Source organism: Pseudoliparis swirei, chromosome 7 (genome assembly GCF_029220125.1).
Source record: "Pseudoliparis swirei isolate HS2019 ecotype Mariana Trench chromosome 7, NWPU_hadal_v1, whole genome shotgun sequence".
Classification (NCBI taxonomy): domain Eukaryota; kingdom Metazoa; phylum Chordata; class Actinopteri; order Perciformes; family Liparidae; genus Pseudoliparis; species Pseudoliparis swirei.
In genome coordinates, this window is record NC_079394.1 from 4,910,351 (window position 1) to 4,927,513 (window position 17,163).

General features: G+C 45.8%; 1 protein-coding gene across 1 annotated transcript in view; it reads left to right on the forward strand.

Moving 5' to 3' along the window:
* The window catches only part of bin3 (bridging integrator 3), a 35,452-nt gene that overhangs the window by 16,726 nt on the left and 1,563 nt on the right, over positions 1–17,163 (forward strand). Inside the window, exons 5-8 of the mRNA XM_056418062.1 lie at positions 2,782–2,918; positions 7,529–7,569; positions 12,339–12,480; positions 13,510–13,644. Of these exons, the coding sequence (XP_056274037.1) occupies positions 2,782–2,918; positions 7,529–7,569; positions 12,339–12,480; positions 13,510–13,644 (455 nt within the window). The remainder of the gene's footprint in view (positions 1–2,781; positions 2,919–7,528; positions 7,570–12,338; positions 12,481–13,509; positions 13,645–17,163) is intronic.

Sequence of the window (17,163 nt, forward strand, 5' to 3'; positions counted from 1 at the left end):
CTGCCCGCCCAATCCAATCCCCATCATCTGGAGACAAAAACCACCATCACATCCAGGCCCCTCCCCCATCATCTCGTCTCTGAACGCTCCTGTCCTGGTCAGTCTTGACAATCACCACCCTGACCTCCCTCACCCACGCCTGACCCCCCCTGAGCCAACTTGGGAGCAACATGCCTCACTACATCCTCCAGTTGCAGGCGAGCTTCCCAACCCACGCAGCTGATTTGTTCCCCCCCTTCAGCTCTGCCTCTCTGTACGCTCCTCAGCTCATCCTCCCACGGATGATCCCGTCCTCCTGGCTACAGCTCCGACTCCCCACCCGGGTGTCTCCACAGACTGCCATCAGACGAGCATGACCGACAGGGAAGAACGTGTGCTGGTGCATCACCCCACCACCACCGGCACAGGCACCTCTGCAAGGCTGTCCTGCTGTTCTCTCCCACCTCCCTGAGCACCAGCTCCCCCTCCCAGCCAAAAGTTCCCCATCAGCTGCGGATCACCACTGCCACCAAGTGGGACACACTTGGGGTGGCTCAACCTGACCGACACCTGGTGACCTGACCACACCCTGGTAGACTCATCTCTGGTGGGGATGAGACCGCCCAGATGGAAGACAGTGGAATGGGGATAGTTTTCAGGAGATGCAGCCTGGGCACCGCAAGTGCGACGCCTGTGGATCAACCCGCCTTGGGACCTGGACCCCCCCCCCTCATCCTGTGTCACCTCACATGGGCCAGCAGAGGAGAACCTCCACTCCCATCCTGCCCTGGCCTCTCAAACGACCTGAGAGGGGGAAGGCCGCTGGATGTTTCACCCTCAGCCCGATGAGTGCCAAGATGATCTGACCATCCGTTGGTGCATCCCATGCAGCTAGTCTGAATCCTGCATCGCTGCAGCCATCACCACAGCCAAAGCCAGGGCCTCAGCCGCTCATCCGCCTGCAGAGGGTTACCGCAGGCTTCACTTCCCTCCCACATCACCCGCACCTTCCCTGCACCCAAGCGGGTGAAAGATTTGGTCCTCCCCCTCCCACCTGGACACACCTGTGGGCGTCCCTCCTGACTCAGGGGGAGGCCTCCCCACTATGTTCCAAGTCCACCCCACCGGGCAAAGCTGTGTCCACCATCACTACCAACCCGGACCCCACAAAAAGGGACCTCCAGTCCTCCTCCTCCTCTTCCACCCTCACTCTCCTCCTTCTCCTCCTCTTCCCTCCCCTCCTCCTCCTCTTCCTCTTCCTCCCTCTCCCTCTCCCTCCACCTCTCTCCTCCTTTCAACTCCACCACCTTCCTCTTTCCACTCTCCTCTTCTTTCTTCCCTCCTCCACACACCACACTTTTGTGTCTTGTTTGTTGTCAAATGTTTCACTGTTGATTGTGAAATGTCTCACACTCCATGTTTGTTCTCCGTCCAAACAATTGCAGGAATAACGGTGCCTTGCATACTGAGGAATTGTTCCTGTGGTTTCAGTCCCAGGTGATTACAAGAGACTCGAGCTTCACTTATTTGCACCTTACTAACACGCATAATTAAATCACTACCCTCAGGTCACCTTTTGCTTTTCATGACCCGATAATAAACATGTCGCTGTCATACCAGACGAGGCCAAATCAAGCAATTTGTTACCTGTCAAAAGGAGAAAGATTCAGAAGTGGCACACAACCATAATTGATTGGCTGCAAATTGGTCTTGAGAGAATCCTGAGGGAGTGTGAAAAGAGACCAAACACCAGATCTCCATGAAGCCCATTTTCACCACAGCTTCTCCTGTCAGCTTGTGTCTCCTCAGCGAAGCTCATTTATTTTGACTGTGAAGCCGTAATCTGATATGTGCTCTGTGTCTAAACAACGTGGCATGTGTGCAGATGAACAGTAATTGGTGCTGTCAGTATAGAAACATTGCAACGATTTTTGGTGGTCTGGTGAATATTCGACACGGCAGCTAGCCTCATCAACCCCTCCGATTTTTTTTTTTACAACGTGGGCAGCACGATGCCACTTTGCTCTTTGGTTAATTCTCATTTTTGAAGCCCCTACTACAAACAAACATTCACAGACAAAACAGTCACCGCAATCCACAAAAGTTGTTTCAGAAAAATGCAAAATAAATCTGGTGTTGAATTGGAATATGTACACTACCGTTCAAAAGTTTGGGGTCATCCAGACAATTTTGTGTCTTCCATGAAAACTCACTTTTATTTATCAAATGAATTGAAAATTGAATTGAAAATATAGTCAAGACATTGACAAGGTTAGAAATAATGATTAATATTTGAAGTATTAATTTTGTTCTTCAAACTTCAAGCTCAAAGGAAGGCCAGTTGTATAGCTTATATCACCAGCATAACTGTTTTCAGCTGTGCTAACATAATTGCACAAGGGTTTTCTAATCAGATATTAGTCTTCTAAGGCGATTAGCAAACACAATGTACCATTAGAACACTGGAGTGATAGTTGATGGAAATGGGCCTCTATACACCTATGGAGATATTTCATTAGAAACCAGACGTTTCCACCTAGAATAGTCATTTACCACATTAACAATGTATAGTGTGTATTTTTGATTAATGTTATCTTTATTGAAAAAACAGTGCTTTTCTTTGAAAAATAAAGACATTTCTAAGTGACCCCAAACTTTTGAACGGTAGATTAGGGTTAGGACATCTTCAGCGATCATTTATATCGCCTGTCGTCGACAAGATTGTCTTTTCACGAAGTTGTTTACCTTTTTTAAGGTGTGTGTGTGTGTGTGTGTGTGTGTGTGTGTATCTCTCTCTCTCAGCTATGTCCAAAGCAGCAGTGAAGATCTCTGCCGACCTGCTGAGTAACCCGCTGTGTGAGCAGGACCAGGCCTTCCTGGATTCCATGACCGCTTTAGATACAGCGATGAGACGGATGGACTCCTTCAACCAGGAGAAGGTCAGACCCGTTCCCACACAAGTCTCTCACTCTTTGAGTTGTTTTGTGTGTCATCTCGCTCTGTTGCTGCCGTTTCCTTGGCGCTTGCCATTTGCAAAGATACCGTTTATAATAATATCGGGGGAGATGTTTTTCTTCGGACATACAAAGTAGGAAACTCGACAGGTTTTTGTTGAAAATGCATGTTCTCATATTTGTCAATATTGTGCAGCCTGTGCACTAAAAACTCTCCGTATGCCTTTCCGTCTGCTGTTTTTGAAAAGCATCTGTGGCATCGTCCTCTATAAACTCAAGCTACTGGTTATCAGCTGTGAAGATTGATGCATTTGTGACTCACCGGTGTCTAAAATAACTCATACAATGGAAAGGCCTTTGAAAATACACTACGTCCTACCACATCATCTATCGAGTAGATATAGTAGAACACGTCTCATGTATTACTTATTGAAACAAACCTTTGGCTTCAGTTCAACACTTTATTTAATATCAATACTCTCCATATGCAATACAACTGTTCCGGCAACAGCTTCCTTCTTCGTGGAGAAGAGCAACTGTAATCAGCTTGAATGGATTATCCTTACAAACCTTTTACATAAACTTCTCAAATCATGTTTTTTTTGGAAGAGCTAGATGAGAGCCACCCACCAAACTGGTCCAGGACTTCCATCACTTGTGTTTTCCCTCTTATTGCACTTTTTTTTTTTTTGTCTATTGATATTTAGAGTATTTGCTGATTTGTATTGTGTTTCTTTTCTTCTCTGTTTGCTTTCCCTCTTGCATGTTTTCTCCTAAGGGGCAACCGCAGATAGGCAGAATTCTCCTTCCAGGACTTACTATTTCACAGCTGTATTTATAAAGAGCTCTTTTTTGTCTATCAGTTCTCTTCAGATTATTTGCCAGGTGCACTTCAGGTTTTTTGATTAAAATCATTGCCACAGGTGGTTACAAAGTGAATCACAGTGGCACCACATGTGTGCATCCTCAAGGCACTACACGGGGAAGGGTAGACTGTTAAAGAGGGAAAGATCCAGGGGAACACACCGAGGCGAATACGGATTGACTTCCCATCTGTGTTTTCTTGACTCATTGCCCTGCTGTTCAGTGTTTTGGGCTTTTCACATTTATTGGCTTCAACAAAATCCCCTTTATTATCCCAGAATGATTTCATAACTCAACAACAATGATCCAACATGGCGGAGAAAACAAATACATTTTTTTTAAAGGGGGTAATTTATTTATTCCTGGTCTAATGTCAATGTAGGAAAAGCACATCATAAGGATTCGTACATATCGGGTTGAGTGGGCCTGAACTTTTGTTTCCCTCCAAACTTTCATGAACTGGACTCAATTTCAATATTAAATCAAACCTAACCCCCGAGATATAATAATAATAATAATAATAATAAACATTTTATTTATAAGGCGCCTTTCAAGGCACTCAAGGTCGCCGTACAACACATTAAAACAGTTACAGTTAAGACAAGCGGATACTCCACAATGTTTCATTATTCTAACTTATGCCACTTAAAATGACAATATTTATAAAGTCATTTGATGAGCTAGTAAGTGGAATACTAAATTTTACTTTAGGCTTTAGGCTTAAATGCGACAAAGAAAGAGAAAATGATTGTATTGAATATACAATAAGATAAATGTGTTAAATGTGTTATAAGCAGCTCTGCTTTAGCAGTGCTGTCCCTTGTTGTTTCCTTTCTTCGTCCGCTATAATTTAGCTCTGCTCACGGCTCATCACATTTTACAGGAGCCATTTTGAGTGACTAGACAAAGTAGAATGTGGGCTGGACGGAGCGTGTGGGCTTGTGTTCTAGGACTTGACTCGGTTGAGCGCCCAGGAGAGCAATCCTGACGGTTTTACTGTTTTCAGTGGAGAGTAACTTGAACATTTCTAGAGAATTTTATAATCTATCAATTTATTCTTAATTTTCACTGTTCAAGGATTTGGAACTGAGGAAAATGTTTCATCACCGTTGTCATTGGATGAAGGATGTATCGTGCTTTAAATCCTCTATATATTTTTTAAATTTAGTTTAGTTTAGTTTATTTCGATCAGCAATAATATACAAAAATCAAAATTTCAACAAAAGAAGAAAGTGGCTGACCGAAAAGGTCAAGGCTGAAGCTATCAAGCTTATAAGTGCCCTAACCTATGTTTTCATGAAAATACTTATTTTAGAGAACCATATACATATACCTATATATACACATGCATACAAATTCATACACACACATAAATACACATGCCTACATAAAACAATCAACAAAACAAAAAAACTTGTCCCCATTACCCGTTACTTATGATGCGTCATCAATGCTGATACGTCTGTACTTGTCCGGAGTCATGTCTATAATTTTTTTTTGGAATATCACCAGATTCTTACTTTCTACATTGTTAGCAGAACAAAGTTTGAATATTGACTCTTTCGACATCAAAGTGTTCCTGCTTACGTTCCCCTCCTGGCTAAAACTGTAACCTTTTATATCTGCCACCTCTCCTCGGTAACCTCATCAAGTCTGTCATCGCATGTGGTTTGTATTTCCGCATGTTAAGCGGTCTCTGGTAGCAGAAGGCAGAACACGTCTTTTACGGAGTATAGTTTTGGCTCTGCGGTGTGTAGTTCTCTTGCTTGGCTGCGTCGTGTTTGACATTGATTCAGCTCGGCACTTTGATCCCAGGACAACAGTCACCAACGTTATTGACGTGGATGTATACTTTTTTTTTTTTTACACACTAATCCAGAGTGGATTTTGACAGCTAGGTCACACCTGATTTTCTCTTCACTGCTTTCAGTCCTACTAAATAAAAATCCTCGTCTTAACACGATGTTCCAGTCTGGGTTGGGGGCAGCGCTGAGTGAGCTGAAGGCGAAATAGTGATTCTGAGCACTTTTTGGTCAGCCTGCTCCGTGGAATATCACCCCAGGTTTTTGCTCGGTGTTTAAAATCCAGCGCGGCTCACTGGAACACTACCCGAGCTTCTCCCTTCCAGCCGACTGTCGATTCCGACGGCACCGACATGCAAACCCTACTGCTCCTGCGAAAACAGACACAAAAGCATCCACCCTTTGCTCTTCTCCGCGTCGAGACGAGATGTTCCGCCGCGGGGGTCCGCAAGTGAGAGAGAGAGAGAGAGAGCCAGCAGATAAAACGTGCAGCGATAATGAAGGCAGCAGTGGCCCAGGTCTGTGTGTTTTATTTCTGGGGCTGAGGAGGGCGCCGAGCCCCGCCGGCACGCTGCTGTCGAAGCCGAGCCCCGGCGTAGATGGCGGCGGCGCGGTAGAGGATGCTCCGTTTGGAGGGATATTGATTTCCTCTGCGATCTGTGTGTATTTTTGGGAGGCCTGTGTGCCGGGATGGCCTCTGCCCCGTGACTCACTGATGGAGACTGCTGCTTGAGCGCCGGCCTCAGGCTCCGCGGGGCCTCCGAGGAATAGCTCTGCCCCCCCCCTCACTGTGGGAAGGGGCAGAGGGTAGAGGGCACCAGCATGCTTAAGCAAATCCACCGCTGTTGTTCTCCCTCCTCGCTGCATGCTCTCACCTTAGAAGCAGCGGCGCAGCTCAAGTCAGAGAGGGGGGGGGAGATGGTGTGAATATGTAAAACAAAGAAAATGTGAATTCCCATGTACTTCTTTTTTTATTGGCTCTCTGTTTTCCCTCAAACCGCAGTCGACCATTTTGTACTTGGAAATCTGCCTGCGTGAAGCGGCGAGCGTCGCTGCGTGTTCTCCGAGGCGGTCGGGGCGTCTACGGGAGCGCAGCTGAGATCCCGCCTCCTCGTTGTCGTGTGATCGACTGTCCCTCCAAACAGCGAGTGAACGTATGAGTCGTGGAGCCGCTCACTGTCACTTCACAGCTCGCTGTTTTAAAAAAAATCCTCCTGCGCTGTTCTTCCGCGTTTGCTCTTCACGTTACCCGACTGCCTGATTTAAGTCGGCGTTCTGTCAACCGCGAAAGATCCGACCGTCGTTTTGAATCTGCGACGTAAATCACGCTGGACACTTTATTAATTGCGCGCCAACTTCAGTCGATGCGACTCGAGGCCTCATGATGAGATGTTCATTTACTTCCACTTGACACCCCCTTTCCCCTCCCTCCCTCCCTCCCCTGTCAGTTCTGGCAACCAGAAGGAGAATGCAGGAAAAAAATATATAAACTGTTATTGTTAAAATGTTTGTTTGCAGAGAACTTTCATCTCGTAAGGCAGCCCCCCCCCTCCCCCCCCTCCACAGGATTTGAAATCAGTCGGGTTTTGCTTTCATGTCCGTCCCCTGACAGCTCCATCCTTTTGTATCGCGAGCTCGATGAATATTCAGGGGTTTCTCCTCGGGGCTCGCGTGCAATAAAAGAGTCAACGTCATAAAAGTTTTCTTTGCGAGCCCCCCTTCTTGAGTGCTCTGTTTGAAATATACACAATTGTTGATGTTCGTGCAGTGGCATCACTTTGCAGCTAATGAGCGAGCGATGTTGATGCCGTTTTGTTTCCGACTTAAGTTTTGATGTAACTCAATTTGACAATGCGTAACAATTTGTAACGTCTCTATAGACTTCTGCTTTTTGCTGATGTTAACCGTTGTTCTTTTTTTTTATTACAGGTCAACCAGATCCAGAAGACGGTTATTGACCCTCTGAAAAAGTAAGTGTTCATCTTCATTTCTTGTTCTCTCGATTTTGTTTAGTTTAGTTTCTTCTCTATTTCTATGGGTTGGCGTTAAATGACTCTTCATTCCAGACCAGCGTCTAATAATAGTTGTTGCCAGCAAGTTTAACATTTGTTTCGAGCAGGGTGATGGAGTTTTTCACACTGCGCCATGGAGTGAATTTAGATGCATGATGAAATCACAGAGAAGTATTGGGAGGTTGTAATAGTTCAGTTTGTGAAGCTTAAAGTTCCTCATGTGGTAAATCCAGACCCTCTGGGGAGATATCCATGTGACGTTGTCATTATTGACGCAGCTCTTTACACCGTTAGCGCCGGACCACAGGAAGGCCTGACGTGGAGTCCAGATTGTAACAATTGTGGTGCTGCTGTGATGGGAGTGCGTCTGGAAGAAGGTTTATTTGGTTCTCATTACTAATATCCGCCCCCTTTTGAGAAGGCGCTGAATGCTATTCCATTCCTTAAGCTTCACTTTTTCAACCACACACACACACACACACATATCGACACGCACGTGCAAAGCAGAGGGACTGAAGGGAGTGGTTGGACGATCCCACCCTTCTTCCGGAGCGCTTGTTAAGGTTATGCTTCCTCCTCTTGGCTCCTCCCAGGAGATGGATTATACACATGCTGGTTATGAGAGCATGTGCATATATTTATATTGCAGGTTTATGTCGAACGCAAGAAGTTTGTTAGTTATTTATAGATTTTTTTATAACCAGAGTGAAGAGATTGGTAAACTGTGTGTGTGTGTGTGTGTGCGTGTGTGTGTGTGTTTTTAAGCCCCGTCTTCCCTGTGTGCTCTGATGGTGGAGCAATGACAGGATGGAATGGTTCTAATTTCCTCTTCCTGGTGGGCGGCAGGCGGACGTGTGGGCAGGCTCACTATATGGCAAAGGGCCCAGCTTCCTGAGCCGTGGATTGGTTGAGGAGGGGAACGGTCTCAGGACAGTGCACACTCTCCCACAAAAACACCAACCCAGATCTTGGAGGGGGTGTTGTCTCACAAATATGGTATTTTAGACCATAAAGATAGGAATTTACATGATTCTGAAATAGAGCAGAGGAAGTAAGTTCACAAAGGAGTTTCAAAGCCAAGCTAAACTGGCCTCTTTATTCACTTTTTACCCCCCTTAAAAACACTGCTCTATAAATTATGAGTTTTATTACTAAGTGTCTTCTATAGAAAACAGACACAAAAGCGACGATACTTTAAAGCTTCCATTAAGATTCCATTAGTCCGTCACTAATGAATATTATTAATTGTTGACTTGGTCTCAAAATACTCTATTGGTGATTTTGTGTCATCGTGAAGAGAATTAGTGAAGAGTTGAAAAGGAGAACGTTAATGGAAGACCTGTGTGTGTGTGTGTGTGTGTGTGTTGTGCTCGTGCCCATGTGTTGGTTATTGTTGCCATTTAAAATGTTCGCATTCTTAGTATTTGGTGTGGTAAATTGGTAAACAAAGTGTGTGTGCGTGTGTGTTCAAATGCGGTAAAATGCACAGCGAACAAATGAAAAAGAGGCCCCCATATATCCCCCCCCCCTGCCTCTTCCTCTCTCTCAGGCTCAGATGTGAGTTTTGTCCACTCAGCGGGGTCACTTAATGATGATCACTGTGTTGATGTGAGGGGAGTGCGTGGGCATTGAGGCATGTGTGTGTGTGTGTGTGTGTTATCGACGCCTCCTAACCGAGCCCTTTCTGCTCCGTTGCTCTTTTGGGGCGAGCCAGGAGTCAGGCCTGTTTGGAGACCTCTGCCCTGCGACGAGACGAGCCGCGTGATTCACCCTCTCGGTCGGAGGACGACTCGGCCCGAGTGCAGGTCGTGAGGTCGTGAGGCCGGGAGCCGACGGGACTAATTGTCCTTAGCTGTAGGGCAGATATTTTTTTCGGGGTGCAGTGATTGAATTGTATTTAACTTTGTAGTATAATTATTGTAATCAAATTTCAAAAAAATTACCTCGGATGTTCACTTGCCATGAGGTAATATATCCCCCCCCTGCTGGTGTATCATGTTTCCAGGCTGCCTGGGTTATAATCAACAAACACAAGGCAAGTTGCAGCAGATCAAACTCTCCTTCTGAGACAAAGGAGGTTCTGCCGGCGTCGACGTCACACACGCTCAAGTTCCCATGGGACGCTGCTCTTAAATCATTTATACAAGGTGGTAGTTATTTTACATTCACAGTCGAGCATATCGGGCCACATGATGTCACCTTTTCAGACATTTTTTTTTCCGTCTTCATCTGAGATTGCGATCCGTTCGAACGATTCCCCTTTTCCATATTTTTTCTGGTTTGTTTTGTGTGGGTTTTTTTTTTTGCAGTCGTGACTGAGGCATGTGATGACGGTCAGAAGGGACAGACGGCCTCCTACACCGAGGGTGTCTAGACCAGACTTGGCCGGTGGGTCAGCGCGGCCTTGTCTGTGGATTGGCAGCCGCTCGTAAACAAAACTCTCCGGTCCCGATGCTATTTCCATCCGGCTTGTTTACCGCAGCCTGACCTGTCACACACACGGCGTCGAGCCCTCCATCGGCTGCAGACCTCATCGAGACGAGGCCGCCTGCAGCTGCAGACCTCATCGAGACGAGGCCGCCTGCAGCTTGCAGACCTTGCCGGCCGACTGGTTGTTATCCAGCTCCGATCGGGACGTGGAGGGGAAATGTCCAGGAGCTGTCGCCTTCAACCGGGGCCACTGCACATTCTCGCGTGGGAGCGTTTCGACACAGCTGAGTCACGATAACGTCCGGACGCCGAGAGCCTCGGATGTCGGATTTTTTAGTCGCCTATTTTGTGGTGCCCCCTCAGGACTCGGTGCCCTGCGCACAGCGCGTAGTGCGCGTTACGGGAGCGGCGGCGCTGGGAATGGGTTAACAAGCAATCGGCTCTGCACTGAAACGTCGTAGTTGCCGGCAGCGGTGTTCCACTTTAGAGCACGAACGGCACGCCATCGTGATGCGTCATGAGGAAATCGCTCCGTGCCTGTCAGGTGAAGTGTGCCGGCGAGAATGCGATCAGCCTTTTGTGTCGTCTGAAAGCTGGTTTGCTGCTGCTGCCTTGTCATCCGCCAATAGTGTTGGAGAGCAGTCATGCCTCGAGGGCAGTGACATAATCCCTTGGCACTTCAAGCGTGTGCACACTGGAGCAGATAGTAGACTCGAGGATCGGCATCCACTCCTGCCGCAAACTGGGCCAGAGTGGTATTTTATAAATAGCGGTAGAGCGTGGGCTGCGGGGCTGCGCCGAGTCCTGTGATGTCACTCAAACGCGAGCAGACCACTCCTTGCTTTCACTTCCCGGAGGAGACGATCCCTGCCCGTCTGAGACAAACGCTTCACTTTCTACGTTTCATAGCCGCCCCCCCACCCACCCACCCACTCGACTCCCGTCCTCGTCTTCAGACGCGGCGGCGATGTCGGATTTCACAATCGATCCACAAGTTCTCGGTGGCAGGACCAGAGTTGGCACGGAGGGGAACGTAAATCACGAAGGAGCCGACAGGTCGTGTTGCAATGAAATGAACTAGTGAAGGAGTGTGCTTTACATGAGTCATTCAAAAGAGCTGAATCTCACTCTTCATGAAGAGTGTTTTCATGACTGAGGCTCGCATGGAGCAGACACCTGTGTGAAGAGTCTTGTGGCCTGTTTTTCGTAGTTTTTTTTAACCCTCCTGTTACCTTCACATTTACTAACATATTTTACCCTCTGGGTCAATTTGACCCCAGCAATTAAAACCTCCAGAAAATTATTAGAATTAATATTGTTTCCCAAGTTTAAGTGTGAGGTACTTTATGTTTGTTTGTTGACTACCTAAATAGCCCTTTAAATATATAAAAAAGTTGATATTTCTTATATGTTTGACACAGTGAAAAACAGCCTGGGGTCAAATTGACCCCAAAGAACACCGACGTTAAACATTGAATGGGATCAAATTGACACTAAAGGTAACAGGAGGGTTAAACCGTCATGGGTTTGTTTCGACATGTTAGAAAGTCTAAAAATGTCTTGATGTTAATTTTGTTATGTCTGCTTTGGTCCTAATTTGTTGATGAATGCTGGGATTTTAATATCGGCCCGTGATGCTGTGTTAATTCACACACACACACGTGTTGTATGAGGCATTTACTAACTAACACATAATGCTGGGACGAGAGACATTGATCTTGTTTATATGTTGGCTATCATCCAGGTTTGTTAGTTGTTTTTTATTTCATATTATTGAGTTTGATATTTACTATAAGCAGCATTCCTGCTTCCCATTAGAAGCGTCCACACAACCAGTGCAACAAGTCAGGATGAAGCTCCGACTCCTGTTGCTAAGTTACAGATGAGTGTTTCCCTATTTTTAGTGCCGAAGACTAGGATTCTCGTCGGAAGAATATATTTTCATTTGGAATATGATAATTGTCACACAATGAATTGTTTCAAGCCGTTTTGAACTACAGTAATTAGATAATAGATTAGAGGCGGCTTAATGCAGAGCTGTCCTCTGGGGGTTGAGAGTACCTCCACAATAAGAGAGGAGAGGGATTTTATTAATTCATTGTGACTTTTATTAAGATAGAATGCAGATCTACAAATTTCATAGAGCAAAAAAAATGAGCTGTTTTAATGATTTCAGTTTCTCCCAATAAAATTATGGGATCGTTTTTCTTTTTTTTCCTTTTTGAGTACTTGTGGGTGTGTGTGTGTGTTTTGTGTCAGAGATGTCTTACGGTTGTCTGTGTGCTGGTTCATCGCAGGTACAGCGGCGTGTTCCCCAGCCTCAACATGGCGGTGAAGCGCCGGGAACAGGCGCTGCAGGACTACAAACGGTTGCAATCCAAAGCGGAGAAGTATGAAGAGAAAGAGAAAACCGGGCCCGTCATGGTCAAACTACATCAGGTACTGTGAGTGTGCAGCTGGCACGTGTCGGTCCACTCCGGCGCTCCCTCTTATCTGCAGCGGGCCACAGTTCCCGGGCTCCTCCAATGCGGCCCGTCGTGTGAATCAGGCACAATAAGTGGGAAAAGACACAAATGCTGACTGGATATGAACAAAAATAGTCGAGCACATGCACGCTGTACATGTGCGCTCCTTCACCCACGCGAGTTACCAGGCTCTCAAGTAGTGCCTTTTCAAAAAGGCGCCGCTGCACATCTACAGGCACGTAATTGAGAATTGTAGACACACACACACACACACACACACACACCATGAGGCCACTACAGAAGTGCACACATTCACAGATAGCGCTGCAGTGCTGCCTATGCTTTTGCCTCTAACACATCCACCCACACACATTGAGAAAGCACCGTCAGGGGAACAAAGCCTCCAAGAGGCCCCTACATCCCTGCCCTTTGAATCCCTGCACTTAAAGAAATGATCTTACTAAAAATACTTGTATGCCTTTCTAACTGGGTTGTGAGAAGAAAACTTACTAATGTGAAGAGACCCTACCATAATGCAGCTCATCAACAATATGCTATAGTTTTTAATAGAGCAACTCTCCCCCCCCTTCCCCTTAATACAGATGCTCACCCTCTCACACATATTCATTGTGCATTCCATAACTCTATGCCTACAGTGGACTACCCACTAATGCATTCACACACAGATCAGTGGTGCTGGAGTCCACTCGCAGCCAAGTCTGCCCACATAACCCACTCCTCCTCACTGTGGTCGTGATTACAGCCTTTTATTTGCGCTGCCTCTCCGTGGGAATTGGGCAGAAATCTCTCCGAACCATAAGAAAGACACTTAAGACGGCTCCGCCGCTGAAATACTTTGAACTATCTCCTTTCTTCTATTAAGCATTTGTTTTTCTCCGAAAAAAGATGTAAATTACAACATGAGCTGACGCGATGAATTGAAGGGATGTGATGTAACAAGTGCTGATTCTTTTGTTTCCCTCCCCTCCCCTCCACACCCCAGGCCAGAGAGGAGCTGCGACCGGTCAGGGAGGACTTTGAGGCCAAGAACAAGCAGCTGCTGGACGAGATGCCCAAGTTCTACTACAGCCGCATCGACTACTTCCAGCCCAGCTTTGAGGCTCTCATTAGGGCGCAGGTTAGTGATCTTCCCCCCTTGGAGATACACAAACAATAAGGCGCACACACACACACACACACACACACACATGCTCTCTCTCCACAGTAAGTAAGTAAGTAATTTATTTTCCATAAGTACATACATAACGTGTACATACTGACAGACATTAACAACAGAAAAGATGTACGAATGGAGGACCGTCCAAAGACCGCGAGGTCTGTAGGCTCCTCTGAGATGAGGAGTTGGACGGCCCCTCCCCTAACCCTTTAGCCCCCCCCCCCCCCCCTCCCAACTACCACAGGCACACAGACAGTACACACACATATGGATCAAAACATAAAATTTCGTACAGGCAACAACAACAAAAACAGAACAGGAAAAAGAAAAGAAAAAGAAAGAGACATAGTCAAAATAATAATAAAAGGCACATGTGAACTCCTGATAACTTAGGGAAGAAAAAAAAATATCACGAACATCAAATTATGTATATACATTTTATTTTAAATATCTTTCTGTGTCTGTCATGCCCTCTGAGCGTTGATTAAACGACACTGGATAAAGAGTCTGTGGAAGGGAGTGTGTGATCCTGGCAGCCTGTCTCCCTCCACGCCGTCCTAATGTGATTACCCCCCCCCCCCCCCCCAGCGACGGCCCACACTGCTGCGTTTCGCCCGGGAAGGCCTCGTCCGTCTGGCTCCACTGCAGCGCCGCACGTCGGCCTCCAACCTGAAGCTTCTCTTAAAGCAGCTGGGCGTCTCACGTTAGCGCCGCCGTGTCCTCCTCCCCCACCCCAGACCTGCCTGGCCGCATCATTTCCTCTTTGGGACGGTCGCTGGCACGCTCCTAATCAGTTAACTGGATTATCCTCGACCTAATGCCAATGATGGAGTTCTATGTTGGACTTTGAACTTAAAATTAAGCAAACTGAACAATCAGTCATGACCCACTTTGAATATTTCTCCAAATCTTCGCTCTGGGTTGTTGTTTTTTTTTCCTTCTAAGTTCCAATTTATTTTGGACCTGGCTTTGCATTGTGCAAGGTTTATTATGAAGCACGCTTTTTTTTATTCAGCCGGCACTATCTTTATTCATGTAGCTCAAACACATGAATGAGCATTTACACATGTTTACACACACACACACACACACACAGCCACACGTGGGTGGCCAGTGGACCTCATCCCCAGCCTGCATGTACTTGGTTTCATCCTCCACTCCCTTCCCTCCCAGCGGCAGCAGGAAAAGGCACAAGGCTGCCTTTGTTGTGAGACGCAGCTCCACGATCACAAGTACTGTCCTGGAACCGTCAGAGGGACACTTGGCTTGAGCTGTCCACCTGGACAGATGTTTGATGAATCGAGACATTGTCTCGATTTCCCCCCCAGTTTTGCATTCTTTGCTGCATGTGTTCTTAAAGACATTTTTTTTTTTTTTACTTTTGAAAGATTGCTTTCTTTTCCCTCTGGATTTTCTGTGTTTCCTGAAACCGTGGTCACACAATGTTTTTTAGGACTAACAGCATAGAATAAAACATACACTACCGTTCAAAAGTTTGGGGTCACCCACCCAGACAATTTCGTGTTTAACATGAAAACTCACACTTATTTATCAAGTGATTTGCAAAATGAATCGAAAATATAGTCAATACATTGACAAGGTTAGAAATAATGATTTTTATTTGAAATATTAATTTTGTTCTTCAAACGTCAAGCTCAAAGGAAGGCTAGTTTTTATAGCTTCTCTAACCAGCATAACTGTTTTCAGCTGTGCTAACTTAAAAAGGGTTTTCAAGGGTTTTCTAACCCTCCCTTAGTCTTCTAAGGCGATAAATTGAATGTTATAAAAAAATTGAAAATTGAAAAAATTGAATGTTATTATTATAACACAATGTACCATAAGAACACTGGAGACAGGCCTCTATACACCTATGGAGATATTTCATTAAAAACCAGACATTTCCACCTAGAATAGTCATTTACCACATTAACAATGTATAGTGTGTATTTCTGATTAATTTAATGTTATCTTCATTGGATAAAATAGTGCTTTACTTTGACAAATAAGGACATTTCTTCGTGACCCCAAACTTTTGAACGGTAGTGTACATTATTCATGACTGTTGTAAGCTAAGAGGTTAAAATGTAACCTCTCTGTATACATATTAAGCAGCCGAGACTGGTTTGTTAAAATGTCCAGACACAAGTAGTTTAAATTCAAACTTTGCTTTACCCAAAGACTCCTTTTTGTACCGTAGGTGGTCACAGGCTGTGTTTACTCCTCCTGGTGACTGGGCTAATTGTAATAATAGAGCGTCTTTGCTCCAGAGGGCACTCCAACAGTGAACCGGTGTACATTATCATCACTGGTCAAACGGACGTTTCCGATGGCTTCTTTCAACAAACCGCTCTGCGTATCCGCTTTACCCCCACAAGCAGCAGGAACCCAATACTTAGGGCCCACGCGTGTGGTTTAGGTGGCAAATGTTGGTGTAAACAGTCAAAGGTCTTTCAGGCGGAGCGCTCGGAGAGACTCGTTCAAGGCGGTTCACCAACTGAACGGTTTTTCCTCTGGGTCTGACTTTGTGAAATCCGTCCGTGTTATTTCTGTTAGCGATGCGCGACTCCTGGTTATTTCCATCGTGACGCGGCCCTCGTTCCCGTTGGGAATGAACAAACCCGTGAGCATTTCTCCTACTTCAGGGTTCGCACGGTCATGGAAAACCTGGAAAAGTCATGGAATTTTAAAATGGTCGTTTCCAGGCCTGGAAAAGTCATGGAAAAAAACTTAAATCCTAAAAGTTTTTGGAAAAGTCATGGAAATTTGTTAAAATCACGTGTTCATTCACGCCAAGTTTGAAATAATTAAGACATTTTTTAAAGAAAGGCACTCAAAATATAAGCCGGCGATATCTCTCAATACGCAACATTTTCGACAGTTTTCATATTTATACCGAGATTTCAGTTTGGTCATGGGAATTTGGTTTAAAGTCATGGAAAAGTCCTGGAAATCCACTGGTCAAAATGTGTAAGAACCCTGTACTTGTTGCTTGGTCGGTGTTATCCTGTTCCCGCCTACAATGGGACACGTTTTAGAGAAGCCAATGATGCCCTCTTAAGAGCATGGTGCCGTATGCATTGCTGCATGAATAAATATTGAGATGTGTGTGTGTGTGTGTGGGGGGTTCAAGGGGTTGTATTTCTCAGTACTTTCCTTCCCTGCCTACTCTTCTGGAGTCTTGTAATGTGATTAAAGTCTATTAATCATCAAAGCAACTCTCTAGGGAGCCTGACTCATGAACTACGGGGAAGAAGCAGGGGTGGGAAGTGTCAAGAAAGCTTTCAGTGAACACTCTCTATCTGTTGTTCAGATTGGGAGAGAAAAGAAGGGTCACTAGCCACTGAGGGGGTTTGGGGGGGCTTTGTGGGCTCCCTCCTCTCCCTTCAAATCACTTCTCAATAGCAGAGGTGAAGAGGCATGAGACCGGCAGCCCAGACCCGTGAGCAAGAGCACGCTTGGAGGACGTCTGGATGAATTTGT